At 62.9% G+C, this 17,477-nt stretch overlaps 2 protein-coding genes across 2 annotated transcripts in view; one reads left to right on the forward strand and one right to left on the reverse strand.

Moving 5' to 3' along the window:
- LOC112061046 (gastrula zinc finger protein XlCGF57.1-like) overlaps positions 1–17,477 on the forward strand; it is a 104,987-nt gene that overhangs the window by 31,469 nt on the left and 56,041 nt on the right. The window lies entirely within an intron of this gene.
- Positions 5,367–17,336, reverse strand: LOC101934675 (transmembrane protein 176B). Its single transcript, XM_005313350.4, has 7 exons — positions 16,066–17,336; positions 12,152–12,367; positions 10,117–10,227; positions 9,501–9,557; positions 7,485–7,682; positions 6,609–6,719; positions 5,367–5,700 (listed from the first exon to the last, which is right to left on the reverse strand). The coding sequence occupies exons 1-7, from the start codon at positions 16,183–16,185 to the stop codon at positions 5,602–5,604; spliced, it is 912 nt and encodes a 303-aa protein (XP_005313407.2). The 5' UTR covers positions 16,186–17,336; the 3' UTR covers positions 5,367–5,601.

Genomic DNA, 17,477 nt, shown 5'->3' on the forward strand with positions numbered 1-17,477 from the left:
CATGCAGGACCCCAATCTAGTCCAGTGACCTGGTGCCTAGCACACTGCCCCTGTTAAATCACACGACTGTGCCAGGAACAAGAGCCCCTGTGTCAGAGCTTCCCCCATCCATCCACCACCCCCGTGTCAGACGCTGGTGTTTGTGAAACACCCATTTCTCTGTTTCCTTCTGCAACCCAACCCCTGCTGTGATCAAACCTCTGAAACACTCCAGCAGCCATCGGTCCAAAATGCGCCTGCTGCCTCCCGGCCTGTCAGACAGCAACAGTCCCTGGGCCATGTTCCGAGTGTAACCCACACACCTCCTGGGGGTCGTGTCTGTCCCCTCTCGTGGCACCGAGACCACTTAGAGATTAATGAGTCTGCTACAGCCTCAGTTAAGGGCCATATGGTTTTTAGCTCATTGGCTCATGCATTTAGCGCCAGAGGTCCCAGGTTCGATCCTGCCCGTCGGCAACTAGGTGTGACGTTATGAGTGTAATATACTATTTCATTGGAATGTGACAGGGCCAGAAAGAGTTAATTAACTCACAGACTGACCTGACCTATGGCCGAACTTTAAGGGACTGGCTAGGAAGATCTGTAAATGAATAGAGCTTTAAAATGCAAGTCTGCATTGTTAGAGGTAGAAGGGGAGATGTTTGCTCAGGTCTTGTGATGTCAGCAAACAAGTCTTGTCTATTGCTATAGCTTTGATTCAAAGATCAAAAAAGGAATATTAACATTTATGATGACACTTGAGGAAAATTGTATTATTGTCTCTATGTCTCTTTGAAGGTTGTGGTAACCTGGATCTGAACTGTTTAATGGATAAATTACCCTGTGCTAATTGCCAGGATGTTTGGGAGAAGGAGAGTTAAGCCTATTGTTTTCTCAGGCCGAAAGGCTGGTGGAAATGTATAAGAACCCTGGGACATGATCCTTCTTCATCTCAGATCTGCTTTGGGTTTCAAGAGGGGGAAACCTTAAGCCCTAAGGATTGAGATCCCCAGTCACTGACTGGAGCCACCCTGAATATGGACATTGGACTATAACCTCCGGACTATTTCTAAAAGGACTTTTGGCAACTACAAGCTCATCTCTGCTATGTATCTGAACCTCAAGAATTGAATTCAAGTCTGTCTGTACATTGATCTTTTAACCAACACTCTCTCTCTTTTCTTTTTTAATAAATTTTAGTTTAGTTAATAAGAATTGACTATAGGGTGTATTTTGGGTCAGATCTAAGTTATAATTGAACCTGGGTATGTGGCTGATCCTTTGGGGTTGGAAGAACCTTTTCTTTTATATGATGAGATAAGATTTTCAGTAATCATCATCATATCTGACAGGTGTGTCTGGACGGAGGCCTGAGGCTGGGCACTTTGAGGGAACTGCATTGGTTGGACTTCTGTGAGGTAACACAGAAGCTGTTTTGTGCTGGTTGGTAAATCTAAGTATCGGAATATCCACCTGCGTTTGGGGTTTGGCTGCCTCGTTTTGTTTGCAGTTCACCCTGATTGAGTGACCTCAGCTGGCTCCCACGGGCAGCACCGTCACACCGGGGTCTGTCGGTGTTACACTAGGAAGGTGTTTTCGAGGCTCACCGAGGAGCCCCTTTCTGCTGCAAAACTGTTCCATAAACTGTGGGCCCCCTTGTTAATTATGCAACCATCAGCCAAGTGTGCGAGGCTCCATGGTGATCCGTGTCCAGCCAGGGGTGGGTTACTGTGCCTCAGACTCACTGCGACATAGGCATTGCCAGACGGGATCAGCCTGAGGTACATCTAGGCTGGTCCCATCTTTGACAGGGGCCAGAACTAGGTGCTTCAGAGGAAGGCGTCAAAACCCCACAGCAGCAGGTGTGGGCTAATCTGCCCTGCACATGGATCTGATCCCATCTCTAATAGCTAGAGCTTGGCTTGAGCCCGGAAGCTGGAGTCGGGTGTCGCTGCCAACGTTTGCACCACTATTTCATTCAGCGCTCTGGCTAGTCTTGTTATCCAGAGAAACGGCCAATCCCGTTTTGAATTGTGCTCAATTCTTCGCCTCAACTACGTCCTGTGGCAGTGAGTTCCACAGGCTAGTTATGTCTCCAGTAAAAAAGTATTTCCACCGATCAGTTTTCAATGTCTCAACTTTTAATTTTGTGCAAAGTCCTGTCATCCTTGTGTGAGGAGACGAGGGGACAGCAGCCTCCCACCTCCCTTGTCTAGGCCAGTCGTTATTTTATAGACTTTGGTCACGTCCCCTCTCCTGCGTCTGCTCGCTGCGGTAACCCTCCGAGTCGGTTCAATCTCTTCGCAGGAGAGTTCATCCTTTGATCCCTCTCGCCGCCCTCGGCTGAAACCCTCTCGTTCTGCCCTATCCTGGCTGCGAGAGGAGCCCCCGGCTGACACTGGATCCAGGGGTGGACAGCACCACTGATCGGCATGAAGGGAGTCGAATATTCTCTGTCCATCCCGGGCCTGTTGAATCCTGACTCACACGAGCGTTTCCGGACCCCGGCGTTGCGTGGAGCGGCGATCTCCGTCGAGCTGTCTGCAGGGACGCCCAGGCCCTGCCCGGAGTGAGCCGGTTCATCGGGACCCCAGCAGGCGGACGGAGAGTTGCTTTTTCCCCGTCTAGCGGGTCTCACTCTGCATTTAATGAGCACGGGATCCCTGTGCCATTGTGACCCCGTTCGCCCAGCTGGGTCTGGGGTCTCTGAGCCCCTCACGGCCCCTTCAGCTCCTAACTAACCTCCACACCTTTGTGTCACTGGCAAACGTCGCTGCTCCCATGCTCCCCCCGGCTCCCCAATCACTAGTTAATATACTAGCCACAAGCTCCACTGGTACCTTCTGTCGGGAGGAAAGCTGGCCACTTCTTCTGACACACCAGCCTGTCCTGAACACACATGGCCTGGCTCTCCTCTGCCCTTTGCTCCGTGACCTCCCTCACCCTGGGCACAGCGGGCACCGGATCAGTTAGCGCCCGACCCCTCTCGGCACGCGTGTAAGTGGCTGCACAAGGAAGCACCGGCCCCCGGATACCGAACGTTCCACGGCCGACAGGGCGCCGTGGTAACCGGCTCCTCGAGCAGCGATCTGCACGCACAGGCCCCGGCCTAGCCTCTGTGGGGCTGCAGTGCACAGGCGCTGGTCACAGCACCACGTTACCCAGCTGCAGGCCATGCAGCCCGAGGACAGAGAGCCAGTGCCTAGGGTTACCATATTTAAAAAATAAAGAGGACACTCCATGGGGCCCTGGCCCCGCCCCCACCCCTTTCCCACCCCCGGCCCCGCCCTAACTCCGTCCCTTCCCCTGAGCGCCCTGCATTCCTCCTCCTCCCTCCCAGCCACCCGAAAAGGGCTGCCCGAGCGCTACCGGCTTCACGGTTTGCTGGGCAGCCTCCAGACCCTGCGCCCCCGGCCGGCGCTTCCCCAGCGCAGCTGGAGCCCGGGAGGGGAAGAGCCCAGCCGGGGGCGCAGGGTCTGGAGGCTGCCCGGCAAACCATGAAGCCGGTAGCGCTCGGGCTTCGGGCAGCCCCTATGCCTCCGGACCCTGCGCCCCCGGCCGGGCACTTCCCCTCCCGGGCTCCGGCGGCTGCTGTGCTCCCTGAACTCCTGGGCTCTGTAAGCGCCGAGCTGCCCCAGCGCTACCAGCTTCGGGCAGCCCCCATGCCTCTGGACCCTGCGCCCCCGGAGCCCGGGAGGGGAAGTGCCCGGCTGGCAGCGCAGGGTCCAGAGACATGGGGGCTGCCCGAAGCCAGTAGCGCTCGGCTCTTACAGAGCCCAGGAGTCAGGGAGCACAGCAGCCCCCGGCGCCCGCTCTAAGGTAAGCCAGGGAGTATTTTACCTGGATATGTTAGACTTTTTGGAAATTCCCCCCGGACGGGGTTTGATTACCAAAAAGCCGGACATGTCCGGGAAAAAACGGACGTATGGTAACCCTACCGGTGCCTCCGTTCCTCGCCTGCAAGCCCCTGAGTTTGGGCGCCGTGGTCCTGCTGCAGGAGCTGATGGCATCGCCAGCCACGGGGCAGGGGCAAGCCGGCAGCTCCCACACGGTTTGAGCAGTGGTAGCCGGGGGTGGGGGGTTGTTTCAGGACCATCACTGGAGGGGGGGTGAGGAGGAGGGGGAACGGGGGAACACCATGTGGTGTCTGCCCCTGGGGGCACCTCCTTGCTGCTGACTGCTGCCATAAGCCCTGCCCTTCCCAGCCAACCCCCTCTCCGGCTCTCACAGCCTGTTCGCACTAGGAGAGTGCTCGTCCGTGGGACGGGTACTAGCCTGGCCCCTGCGGGAAGCCCAGGGCCCCCAGGCCAGCCCCCTCTCCGGCTCTCACAGCCTGCTCGCACTAGGAGAGCGCTCGTCAGTGGGACGGGTGCTAGCCTGGCCCCTGCGGGAAGCCCAGGGCCCCCGGATCGGGTTCTGGAAACGGGCAGCATGGTGCAGTCCCTGTTCCCAGCCGGCACCACGGGGCTGGCGAGCTGTGCCCAGCCAGGAACCACAGGCACAAGGGCCATTGCCCAGGGGAGTAGCAGAGAATAAGGCCCCTTCCCTTCAGCGGGGCCCTGACCCCGTTTATATCCCATGCGCCCTGCCAGCCGCGCTGCTCGGTGCCAGTCCGCAGCCAGGTGGCAGAGACACCCCCTCACAGCGCGCTCCCCAGCCGGCCTGGCCCAGGGGGTCCAGCTGAAACCACTGCTGCGGTTTGCAGTGACACGGTTGGACCTGACCCCTTGGGAACACTCGCTGCACCCCCAGCAAAGCCACTTCTTGGCCGCACGCCGCTCGCCTCATTTGATCTCAAGAACCATCTTGCTTTCCCTCTATCCTTCATGCTGCGTCCCAGGACAGGGCCTGGAACCCAGCCCTGGGCAAGCGCTGACAGGAGCTGCCCCCAGGGACCCCTTCCAAACCCCCCTCAGTCCAGGCTCAGCTTGTGCCCCCAGCAGGGGGGTTCAGAGCCCTTCCCCCTCTCTGCCCTTCAACCCACTTTGACATAACCCAGCTCGCGAGGGCCCTCTGGTGGCATCACACTTTGGGCAGCAGCACATATCATGGGTGTATTTTTCCTGAGGTCTGGGACGGGAGTGGGGTTCACTGGTTAGAGCCGGTGGGGAATGGGAGCTAGGACTCCTGGGTTCTATTACGGCTCTGGGAGGGGAGTGGGGTCTAGTGGTTAGAGCAGGGGGTGGGGGGAACCGGGAGCCAGGACTCCTGGGTTCTATTCCTCTCTTTGCAGTGCCATCAGTCGCTCCACGTGGCCTTTTTGCCATTCGTTTCCTCCCCCGCTGTGAAGGCAGGAGGCGCGGCGCAGCCTGCGTGCAGGGTCCTGGGCTCCCGTTCACACACCGCTCACTCCCTGCAAGTGCCAGAGATCCAGCGGGACCAGCGAAGACAGACACTCATGAGAGACGGTTTATTTCCAAGCAGCTGCTGCCCTGTTCGGAGCAGGGCCTGGGAAGGCCCTGGCCCTAGTACATGGCTATAGTTAGTGTAGTAGTGTACAGTTAGTACAGGAGGGGGAATCGAGGGGAGCCCCAGCTCGAGAGCCAGGACAGGGAGGCGGGAGGGATGCGGGCTGTGCAGAGCGGTTACCCGGCAGAGCGAAGCTGGAGCCTGGCCGGGAGCTCAGATATTCCGGCCCTCCTGGGCTTTCTCCTCGTCCGGCGGGAGGATGGAGTCAGAGGCCAGTAGCGGCTCCTTGCTCTCCACCGCCTCGGCCCCGGCCTGAAAGCAGGGCAGAGGTTTAAGGCTTCAGAGGGCTCAGGGCTCCAGCGCCGAATGGCGCAGCCAGCATAGCGCTGCACTGCCACAGCGCGCACGGCCTGGGCAAGCGTCTGCCCCCCCGCACCCCACGGGGCTGGCGCAGGCCCCCACGGGCAGAGGGGAGAGTCCTGCCGTGGCCTGGGCCCCTCTGCTGAGGAGAAGCCAGTGAGCAGATTGGTCCTGATCCCTTCTCGCTCTGCCGCTCCCAAGCTCCCCGGGACACTGAGGGTCTCCGAGCTCGGGGGCTCAGAGAGCGCGCCCCAGGGGCTGGGCTGGGCAGACACGCAGGGCGGGGGGAGGAGCAGAAAGGGCTCCCCAGGACTGCCTGCCCCCTTCCGTTATCACAAGTAGCCCTGTGATGCTAATGGGATGGGGCTACCCCACAACCTCATGGGGGGTAGGTGCTGCCAGCCAATCAGACAGCTCTCTCATCTCTGCCAGCCAATCAGATGGTTCCTTCCGCTCCACCCATTTTGTACTGAGCCCGGCAGGTCAGGTTACACCGCAGCTTTCAGTAGGTGGCACTGATGGGGCGATGGGCCCACTGCTCCCCGACTCGTGCCCCATGCTGTGGGGACTCCGGGGAGGGAGGGGGGGAGAAGTCTCCTGGATCTCCACAGCAGCCCAGGGAGGGGTCATCTCAGCTACCCGGGAGTCCTGCTGGGACGTCTCCTCCCCTGCCACCCCATAGAGCACTAGGGTGCGTCTCCCCATAACTGACCCACGAACCCTCATGCCAGCCGTGGGGAGGCAGAAGGAAGCCCCTGGCCCAGGCCCCCCCCCCCCCCCCCGCCCGCAGCTGGGTGATCAGCTGGGGCTGCGCCGGGGCCCAGCTAGCCTGCCCTAGAGATGATCCCGCCCCCCCTTACCTGTTTCCTGCAGCACAGGGCCCAGCAGCCGTAGAGGAAGGAGTAGAAGGTGATGCAGAGGCCGGTGGCCATGGTGAGCAGCAGCAGCAGCCGCACGCCCAGGAACAGGTTCTGGGAACGGGAGAGGGGACAGGCAGCACCACAGTCACGGGGTCCCGCCCGGCCAGGAGCCAGGCAGCTCCGAGGGCTCCGTGCTCAGACGGCGGCTGGAACGGCCGGAGCAGCGCGCACAGCGGGGGCTCTGTCGGGGGCCTGGTACCAGGCCGGCTCTAGCAGGGGAGGGGCCTGGCTGGGCTCAGGGGCTGCAGGGGCCGGTCCCTCATTTCAGCCCCATGGGCCTCATTCTAATTCTCATGCTCCTTGCTGGGGGGCAAGCCCCTCAGAGGAAATCCCGGGGGCTGCCCCCAGGGGGCAGTACGGAGCCTGTGCATCGGGTCCTTCCAGCCAAGCCTCACCCAGCACTTCCCAAAGGGACACCACGATCAGGAGGAGGGACCCGGCCCCAAGGTCACATGGCAGCCGGTAGCAGAGTCAGGATAGAACCCAGGAGTCCTGCAGGAGGAGACGCACGTCCCACCGGCTAAACTCTGCCGCTCAGTGATCCGGACATCCTCTCCACAGGGGTGGGCGGGGGCTGACCCTCCTCTGCACAGGGTCCCTGAGGCAGGAAATAGCATCCCTGGAAGTGACCCTTGGCCAGCCGGCAGGGGCTCGTCCCCGTGCGACCCGTGCAGAGCTGCTGAGCACGGGGTCTGCCCTCGGCTGGCCGGGGCAAGGGACAGCCCAGCCCCTGCTGGTGCCGCAGAGAGGGGTCCCGTTGCTGCAGCGTGGGGGGCTGGGGGCACTGTGGTGACCGCGCCGGGGGAGGCTGCTCACCTCAAGCCTCCTGACCTCATTCCTGCAATGCTGCTGCCTCCAGGAGTCGCTGGAGTCCGGGGACGGCGATGGGTACGAGTCACACAGGTTGGAGCCTTCGTCAAGGTTGAAACACCACGCCACATCCTGCACCCCCACGATCACAGCCACGGTGGCCGAGATGGCGCTGGCCAGGGTGAGCAACGCAGCTAGCCAGACCTGCAGGACAGGGGACCCACCGGGTGAGGCAGGGGCCTCTCCTCCCCGCCCTGGCCCAGCCCCTGGGCTTGGCAGGGGCACGCGGCCTGCGGCTGCAGGGACGCAGGTGACACCGCAGGGCAGGGGGCTGCCCAGCCCCTCCCACCGGCAGACGGGCCACTACTGAGGGAGCAGGGCACATGGGGGGGTATTGGAGCCCCCGGGGGTAGGTGTACAGACGTGTGAAAAGAGGGTGGGGGCATCAGGGCAGTCAGACTGCCCCCCCGACACACAGTAGAAGGGGTTTCGTAGATTCCCAGCACCAGGACTGTTCTGCCCACTCTGCTCGGCCTCCCGCAGGGCCCTGCCCCCAGGACTCCTGCATCCGGCCCCGCCAGCTGAGGTAGAGCGGGGCTGTGGGAGACACGCCCGGCCCGGAGTCACTGACCCCACGTGACAGAGACACCCTCCCCCCCCCCGCCCCGCTCAGTCGTTCCAATGGGGGCCACCCTCCCCAGGGAAAATCCGCTCCTTATTCCCAGCCGGGACGGGGCCGGTTCAGCTCCAGCCAGCGGCTCTTGTCCGGGCCCTGCCGGCCGGAGCCAAGGGCCGTCTGCCGCAGAGCCCCCCCGCCCCCTACACAGACTGGGCTCTGGGCACCTGCAGCCCGCGCTCGCGGCACCGCTGACCCCTCCCCTCCCCTGCCCAGACCGGGCTCCGGGCACCTGCAGCCCGCGCTCACGGCACCGCTGACCCCTCCCCTCCCCTGCCCAGACCGGGCACCTGCAGCCCACGCTCACGGCACCGCTGACCCCTCCCCTGCCCTGCCCAGACCGGGCTCTGGGCACCTGCAGCCCGCGCTCACGGTACCGCTGACCCCTCCCCTGCCCAGACCGGGCTCCGGGCACCTGCAGCCCGCGCTCACGGCACCGCTGACCCCTCCCCTGCCCTGCCCTGCCCAGACCGGGCTCCGGGCACCTGCAGCCCACGCTCACGGCACCGCTGACCCCTCCCCTGCCCAGACCGGGCTCTGGGCACCTGCAGCCCGCGCTCACGGCACCGCTGACCCCTCCCCTGCCCTGCCCAGACCGGGCTCCGGGCACCTGCAGCCCGCGCTCACGGCACCGCTGACCCCTCCCCTGCCCAGACCGGGCTCCGGGCACCTGCAGCCCGCGCTCACGGCACCGCTGACCCCTCCCCTGCCCTGCCCTGCCCAGACCGGGCTCCGGGCACCTGCAGCCCACGCTCACGGCACCGCTGACCCCTCCCCTCCCCTGCCCTGCCCAGACCGGGCTCCGGGCACCTGCAGACCCCGCTCACGGCACCGCTGACCCCTCCCCTGCCCTGCCCAGACCGGGCTCCGGGCACCTGCAGACCCCGCTCACGGCACCGCTGACCCCTCCCCTGCCCTGCCCAGACCGGGCTCCGGGCACCTGCAGACCGCGCTCACGGCACCGCTGACCCCTCCCCTGCCCTGCCCAGACCGGGCTCCGGGCACCTGCAGACCCCGCTCACGGCACCGCTGACCCCTCCCCTGGAGGCACTAACCCAGTGAGCTCCGGCAGCCCCTCACGGGAGGCAGGTTTCCCAGCCCTCGGCTCTTCCCTGTGGCTCCTTCCTGACCCTTTCCCATTCATCACCATCCTTCCAGAAGTGCCAACGTCAATCCGGCCTGCTTCCCCCCTCCCCCCCCCGCCCTGGGCGTTGGGGTCCAGGCAGTGCAGCTGCCCTCACGGGGAAACGGGACAGGCTGGGAGTAGCCGGTTGCTGGGGCCCACACCCCGGGCACTTCCCTTCAGTACAAGCAGCCGGTGTCCAGCCCCCCGGGCACTCACTCACCCAGCAGCTGGTGCCACGCTTCTCGCTCACAATGCAAAAGACGCCCGAGATGATGAGCTGTGGAAGGGAAACCAGGGTGAGCGCCGTGCAGGCTGGGGCGTTGCCAGGAGAGAGACCTCACCCCGAGCACCCACCCCAAGGTCCCCAGCAAAGGGGCAGGGGGTTGCTGTGCAGATGGTAGCCCTGGGGTTTCCGCTGGGACTGCCTGGGCCAGGGCTGAAGGCGTGTGCTGGCCGACAGTCCCTGGGGCGCACGGGAGCACAAGGTGGTGGGGATCAGGACAGACCCATGCCAGAGGGGACTGGAAAACCGGTCACTCGCTGACGAGCCATGTCCCTCCAACGAGCCCCGGCAGCCACTGGAGCCCAAGAACTGCAGCTGCGAAGCGGCTTTGGGCATTACAGAGAGACCCCCGAATCCCAGCCCGAGAGCCCACGCCCGGGGAGACAGGGCCGGCTTTGGGCCGAGGAGCAGCTGCAGAAATCCCGCCCCACGGGCTCTTCGTTTGCCAGAGAGCATTGCCAGGAACAGGCCCGAGTGGGGTCTGGAGCGGGGCAGCCAGTGACTGGGCCAAGCTGCTGCTCCGAGCGGCAGGGCAGGGCTGTGTGCCACTCACCAGAGCGCCTGTCCAGAACGGGGATCCCGACCAGAACTCCTGCGTGTCCGGCGCGAAGCTGAGCATCACGCCAATGGCCCCGCACACAATCCCGAGCAGCACCTGGCAGGCCTGCAAGATCAGCCCCCAGAAGTCAGCAGATGGACACAGCAGCCTGCCTTGCCCCTCCCCACTCCCCCCACAGCCGGAAACAGTTCTCACGGAGGCAGGAACGAGTAACCCTAGCCCAGCCCTGACAGGGGTTTGTCCAGCCTGTTCTTAAACACCTCCAGTGGCAAGGATCCCACCTCCTCCCTTGGTGCCTGGTCCAGAGCCAAGCTCCCGAGAGCTAGAACGATTCGCCAGCGTCGAACCGAACTCGCCCTTGTGCACATTAACCCATTGCTGCTTGTCCTGCCTCCAGTGACGGGGATCCCACCTCCTCCCTTGGTGCCTGGTGCAGAGCCGAGCTCCTGAGAGCTAGAACGATTCGCCAGCGTTGCACCGAACTCCCCTTGTGCACATTAACCCATTGCTGCTTGTCCTGCCTCCAGTGACGGGGATCCCACCTCCTCCCTTGGTGCCTGGTGCAGAGCCGAGCTCCTGAGAGCTAGAACGATTCGCCAGCGTTGCACCGAACTCCCCTTGTGCACATTAACCCATTGCTGCTTGTCCTGCCTCCAGTGATGGGGATCCCACCTCTTCCCCTGGTGCCTGGTGCAGAGCCGAGCTCCCCTGAGCGCTAGAACGATGCGCCAGCGTCGCACCGAACTCCCCCTTGTGCACATTAACCCATTGCTGCTTGTCCTGCCTCCAGTGATGGGGATCCCACCTCTTCCCCTGGTGCCTGGTGCAGAGCCGAGCTCCCCTGAGCGCTAGAACGATGCGCCAGCGTCGCACCGAACTCCCCCTTGTGCACATTAACCCATTGCTGCTTGTCCTGCCTCCAGCGGCCATGGAGAACAATTGATCCCTGTCTTCTTTCTCACCCTGACCCGAACCGCCCTGCACACATGTGAAGGCTCCTGTCTTTATCGCCTTTCCTCAAGGCTAAACATGCTCCGTTTTTGTAACCTTCCCTCGCAGGTCAGGGTTTCTAGACCTTTGATCGGTTTTGTTGCTCTTCTCTGGCCTCTCTCCAATTTGGCCACATCTTTCCTGAAGTGCAGTGCCCAGAACTAGACCCAGGACTCCAGCTGGGGCCTCACCCGTGCTGAGCAGAGCAGGACAATGACCTCCCGTGTCATACACACGACACGACACTCCCGTTAATACGCCCCAGAACGACAGGAACCATGTTCACAGCTGCATCACGTTGTTGGTGATATTCCATTTGTGATCCTCTCTAACCGCCAGCTCCTTTCCAGCAGCGCTGCCCCCAGCCAGGCGTACCCCAGCCAGTGCCTGGCAGTTGTTTTTTCCCTCCCAAGTGAAGTACTTTGCACTTGCCCTTATTGAATTTCATCGGTTTGAATTCAGACCAGTTCTCCAATTTGTCAAGGTCGTTTGGAGTCTCATCCTGTCCTCCAAAGTGCCTGTGGCCCCTGCCAGCTTGGGGTCATCCACAAGTGGTGTAAGTAAATACTCTCCATGCCAGTAATGAGACTAGTGACTAGTACCCGCCCCAGGACTGACCCCTGCGGGATCCCACTCGATGCGCACTCCCAGTTTCATAGTGCACCACCGACAGCTCCGTTCTCGGTCTTCCAACCACCTGATGGGAATTTCCTCTAGACCACATCTCCCTAGTTGGCTTATGAGACCATCATGTGAGACAGTGTCAGAGTCTTGCAAAATCAAGATCTATCCCGTCTACAGCTTCCCCCACCCAGGGACCCTGTCACAGAAGGAAATTCAGCTGATCTGGGATAATTGATCCATGACAAACCCATGCTGGCTGTTCCTTAGACCCTATTTTCCTCTAGGTGCTTACCAGCGGATTGTAAGCCGCACTCCTGCTCTAGACGTACTCCTGCTCACTGGGCACTCCCCCTAAGCACCTCTGTGTCCCTGCGGCGCCCCGATCTCAGCCCCGTCCTGCCACGCTGGCACTTACCCCCAGCACTTTCGGCTCCCCGCGGTAGCAGCCCTTGGCAAGGCCCTTGCTGGCGGGTGCCCCAGGCCTGGCCCTTGCCTGTTGCACGGACCTGACCAGGAAGGCCAGCGCCGACTCCTGGCTGACGTTGATGTTGATGACGGTCTTGTCCGAGCCTTCAGTGGAAACCTCCATGTTGTTCACCTTCACCACGCTAGTCGGCATCCTGACCCCGCTCTGAAACAGGGAGGGGAGTGAGAGCAGTGCCCAACCTGTGTGCCCCCCAGGCCCGACCTGCGCAGCCCCCGCGCCGACACGCCCACTAGAACAGGAGGTTCCCCAGACCACTCTGCCCCACTGAGCACTGGGCCCAGCAATGCCAACACCTCCTGGCCGCCTGGGAAGGGTCCATTTCTAAGCCCCCTTTTCAAACAGGCCTGGGAACGGTCCAACGGCTGCTGGATGCCAAGGGCTTGCCAGACGGGATCAGCCCAGGGCCCATCTCCAGCAGTGGCAGGGAAGGGGCTGCAACCCCTGCAGTGGGCAGTGACGGGATAACCCGAGATGGGATCTCCCCACAGGGTCAGCTCCTTCCTCTCCCCTGGTGTTAGGGGTCAGTTTATGCCCTGAAGCAGGCGGGTTCATAGCCCTTCCCACACGAATCCTCACCACGCTGTCTCTGGATGTTCTCATTAGCCATATATACGGCCAGTCTATTCTGAATCATTCTAAGTTCGGCCTCAGTTAGCCTGTGGAACTCAATGCCACAGGATCTAACTCGTGTGGTTTGAAAAACTATTTCCTTTCATCCACCCACTCCCAGCACTATCTTATTTTCTTTCCATTGTGCCAGCAAATTTCTAATCACACTTAAAAATGACCAAGATATTAGGAGTGATTTGGTACGTATCCTGTGGACATTCGATGTGCCAGGACCCCAGTGTGAGGTGCTGTACAAACACTGAACAAAGAGACGGTCCCTGCCCCAAGGAGCTGACAACCTAAGTATGAGACAAGAGACAGCCGGGGAGCACAAGGAAACAGTGACCAGACCAGACGGGATTCACTCAAGAGCTCGGAAGTAACTCAAATGTGAAGTTGCAGAACTACTAACTCCAGTATGTAACTGTCCATAGCCAGGACAAGATCCCGACCAATGAGGAGTTGTGTCCCCTGCCCTCTAACCTCGGCTGCCTTTTTCTCTGCTGTAGCCACCCGCCTGCTCTGCTCACCCATGGGGACGTCCTGCTCAGCTCGCATGGCCCAGCCTCCACGCAAGCAGCGCTCGGGTGCTCTGCAGGAGATGGGAGCGGAACAGAGCTCTGCGTGGGAAAGCCCCAGAGGCCTCTTGCAGCTTCCTGTCCAGTCCCACTCCTCCCTCCTGCAAACCCCGGCCCCAGCCCCCAGCCCAGCCGTCACACCTCTCCCCAGTCCCGCTCCTCCCTCCTGCAAACCCCGGCCCCCACAACTCTCCCCAGCCCCGTTCCTCCCTCCTACAATCCCCGGCCCCGAGCCCGGCTGTCACACCTCTCCCCAGTCCCGCTCCTCCCTCCTGCAAACCCCGGCCCCCAGCCCCCAGCCCGGCCGTCGCACCTCTCCCCAGTCCCGCTCCTCCCTCCTGCAAACCCCGGCCCCCAGCCCAGCCGTCACACCTCTCCCCAGTCCCGCTCCTCCCTCCTGCAAACCCCGACCCCCAGCCCGGCCGTCGCACCTCTCCCCAGTCCCACTCCTCCCTCCTACAATCCCCGACCCCCAGCCCGGCCGTCGCACCTCTCCCCAGTCCCGTTCCTCCCTCCTACAATCCCCGGCCCCCAGCCCGGCCGTCGCACCTCTCCCCAGTCCCGCTCCTCCCTCCTACAATCCCCGGCCCCCACAACTCTCCCCAGTCCCGCTCCTCCCTCCTACAATCCCCAGCCCCCAGCCCGGCCGTCACACCTCTCCCCAGTCCCGCTCCTCCCTCCTACAATCCCCAGCCCCCAGCCCGGCCGTCGCACCTCTCCCCAGTCCCGTTCCTCCCTCCTACAATCCCCGGCCCCCAGCCCGGCCCTCGCACCTCTCCCCAGTCCCCCTCCTCCCTCCTACAATCCCCAGCCCCCAGCCCGGCCGTCACACCTCTCCCCAGTCCCGCTCCTCCCTCCTACAATCCCCAGCCCCCACCCGGCCGTCACACCTCTCCCCAGTCCCGCTCCTCCCTCCTACAATCCCCGGCCCCCAGCCCGGCCGTCACACCTCTCCCCAGTCCCGCTCCTCCCTCCTACAATCCCCGGCTCCCAGCCCGGCCGTCACACCTCTCCCCAGTCCCCCTCCTCCCTCCTACAATCCCCGGCCCCCAGCCTGGCCCTCACACCTCTCCCCAGTCCCGTTCCTCCCTCCTGCAAACCCCGGCCCCAGCCCGGCCCTCACACCTCTCCCCAGTCCCGCTCCTCCCTCCTACAATCCCCGGCCCCCAGCCCGGCCGTCGCACCTCTCCCCAGTCCCGTGCCTCCCTCCTGCAATCCCCGGCCCCCAGCCCGGCCGTCACACCTCTCCCCAGTCCCGCTCCTCCCTCCTACAATCCCCGGCCCCCAGCCCGGCCGTCGCACCTCTCCCCAGTCCCGTGCCTCCCTCCTGCAATCCCCGGCCCCCAGCCCGGCCCTCACACCTCTCCCCAGTCCCGCTCCTCCCACCTACAATCCCCGGCCCCCAGCCCGGCCGTCACACCTCTCCCCAGTCCCGCTCCTCTCTCCTACAATCCCCGACCCCCAGCCCGGCCGTCGCACCTCTCCCCAGTCCCGCTCCTCCCTCCTACAATCCCCGGCTCCCAGCCCGGCCCTCACACCTCTCCCCAGTCCCGCTCCTCCCTCCTGCAAACCCGGCCCCCAGCCCGGCCGTCGCACCTCTCCCCAGTCCCGCTCCTCCCTCCTGCAAACCCCGGCCCCCAGCCCGGCCGTCACACCTCTCCCCAGTCCCGCTCCTCCCTCCTGCAATCCCCGACCCCCAGCCCGGCCCTCACACCTCTCCCCAGTCCCACTCCTCCCTCCTACAATCCCCGACCCCCAGCCCGGCCCTCACACCTCTCCCCAGTCCCGTTCCTCCCTCCTACAATCCCCGGCCCCCAGCCCGGCCGTCGCACCTCTCCCCAGTCCCGTTCCTCCCTCCTACAATCCCCGGCCCCAGTTCGGCCCTCACACCTCTCCCCAGTCCCGCTCCTCCCTCCTGCAAACCCCGGCCCCCAGCCCGGCCGTCGCACCTCCCCCCAGTCCCGTGCCTCGCTCCCAGCACGCCCGGCCCCCAGCCCGGCCCTCACACCTCTCCCCAGTCCCGCTCCTCTCTCCTACAATCCCCGGCCCCCAGCCCGGCCGTCGCACCTCTCCCCAGTCCCGTTCCTCCCTCCTACAATCCCCGGCCCCCAGCCCGGCCGTCGCACCTCTCCCCAGTCCCGCGCCTCGCTCCCAGCACGCCCGGCACAGCGGCCAGACCCCCCGCCAGGCCAGCCCCCGGGGTGGGGTAACGCAGGGCGCAGGCAGGCCGGGGGTGTTCAATCTGGTGTCACTTTCCCGCTCCCTGACCGACTGTTCCTAGTCCCCAGTAGCACCGAGGGGCTCCAGGTGCCAGGCAGGTCCCTGCCCCGAGGAGCTGCCAGTCTGAGCCAAGAGCCAGCGGGTGCCGACAGACCGACCGGGGGCGGGGGGGGGACAGTCCCTGGGCCGATGCTGAGCAGCGCGAGACACAAGCTCCCAGCGGGACAGGAGGGGGGGACGGGGGGGCTTTGCGGGGAGCTCCCCGCGGGGGGGCAGGCATGGGGGGCAGCCGGGGGGGGACAGCCCGGGGGGGGGGGGGCAGGGAGCAGCTGGCAGGTCACAGCCCCGCCCTCCCTGCAGCACAACCCCCCAAACCGGAGTCAAAGCAAATGTCTGAAAAGACAAACCCGGCCCCGGCCCCGGCCCCGCGCTCACCGCCGGCCTCGGCCCCGCCACGCGCCGCGCAGCTCCCGGGACCCCCAGATGCGCGGCCCGAGCCCCGCGCTGTAAATCGCTCTGCGTAGCAATGGGCCACGGACCGTGTGCACGGAGCATGCGCGGTGCATCTGCTGACGCCACTGCCCCTCCCCTGCCCTCACTAGCCGTCCAGGGTTCCGCAGGCGGCTCTCGGCAGGGGCTAGAAAGGGGCGAATCGGGGGGGGGCAGGGTCTGAGAAGGGGGCGGGAATTGACTGGTCGGGGGAGGCAGGGGAAGGAGGGGGGAGGAGCAGGGGTTAAGCCCAGGGGTGCGGCGCTGGCAGGGGGTGACAGAGGCAAAACCCAGCCCAGGCAGGGGCACAGGGGGGAGAAGTTACCCCAGGGGCACTGAGACACCCGTGTTTGCAAAAATGGTGGGGGGCAAAGGGGCTTTTTTCCCCCCCTCCCACAGCCAGCCCCTCTCAGCGTGGGCTTCCCAAGGCTGGGTTCTCAAAGGCACAGGCACCCCACGGCCGTCACGGCCGCCCCTCGGTCTGATCTCACCGACCCAGGCTCCGTCTACACTACAAAGTTCAAAGCGCTGCCGCGGGTGGCGGCGCTCCTGGCAACCCACCTCGACGAGGGGCTTAGCGCCGAGCGCCCGGAGCCGGGCCTGAAAGTGCTCACACTTGCTGCGCTGGGGGGTGTGGGTGTGGGTGTGATTTTTCACACCCCTGAGCCAGCAAGTTAGAGCGCTTTAACTTGCCAGTGTAGATAATCCCTGAGACTTAATTCAGTGAAACGTTTTACACATATCCCCTCAGAAACAAAGAATCCCGTCTCACTGTATCTGATTGCAGAGTCTCCCAGCAGTTTCCAAGTTGTTTTATCTGCTGCTGGGATTCCCTGAATTTTTAATTCTCATTTTTTCTTCTCATTTTAGAGCAGATGTTTATCCTGTTGGATCATCTGATTTCCTCTCCGACTGACTTTCTGGCCTAGCGTCAAAACTTTGTTTGGAGTCAATCCACCAATGGGGATTGCATTTTTGCAACTGTTATTTTGCCTCTCAGTCTGGCCCTTAGTGTTTTTCCGCATGCCATTGTGTGCAACTGGATTCTCAAATATTCAGCAAAGGCAGAAAGCTCTTCTAACGAGAGAGAGAGAGAGATCTGTGTGATGCTTGTTTACGTCACATTCTGACAGCTGCAGTCTTCAGCATTAGTCTCTTTTGCTCCTAATGACAATAGCAGGGCAGGTTTGCTTATTTTGCTAGGCCAGGGGTTCTCCAGCTATGCGTTGCGGCTTGTAAGGGAAAGCCGCTGGCTGGCCATGAGACACTGTTTACCTGAGCGTCCACAGGTACGGCCCTTCGCAGCTCTCAGGAACTGCTAATGGTAAGAATTCACTATCTCTCTGCTACAGGTTGCA

This window comes from Chrysemys picta, chromosome 2 (assembly GCF_011386835.1).
Source record: "Chrysemys picta bellii isolate R12L10 chromosome 2, ASM1138683v2, whole genome shotgun sequence".
NCBI lineage: Eukaryota > Metazoa > Chordata > Testudines > Emydidae > Chrysemys > Chrysemys picta.

Coding starts and splice junctions, on each gene's coding strand:
- LOC101934675 (XM_005313350.4), bottom strand. CDS start 16,185: ATGCTCCGTGCACACGGTCCGTGGCCCATTGCTACGCAGAGCGATTTA. Junction 12,368..16,065: donor TGGCGGGGCCGAGGCCGGCG/GTGAGCGCGGGG, acceptor TCCCTGTTTCAG/AGCGGGGTCAGGATGCCGAC. Junction 6,720..7,484: donor ATGAGGTCAGGAGGCTTGAG/GTGAGCAGCCTC, acceptor TCCCGTTCCCAG/AACCTGTTCCTGGGCGTGCG.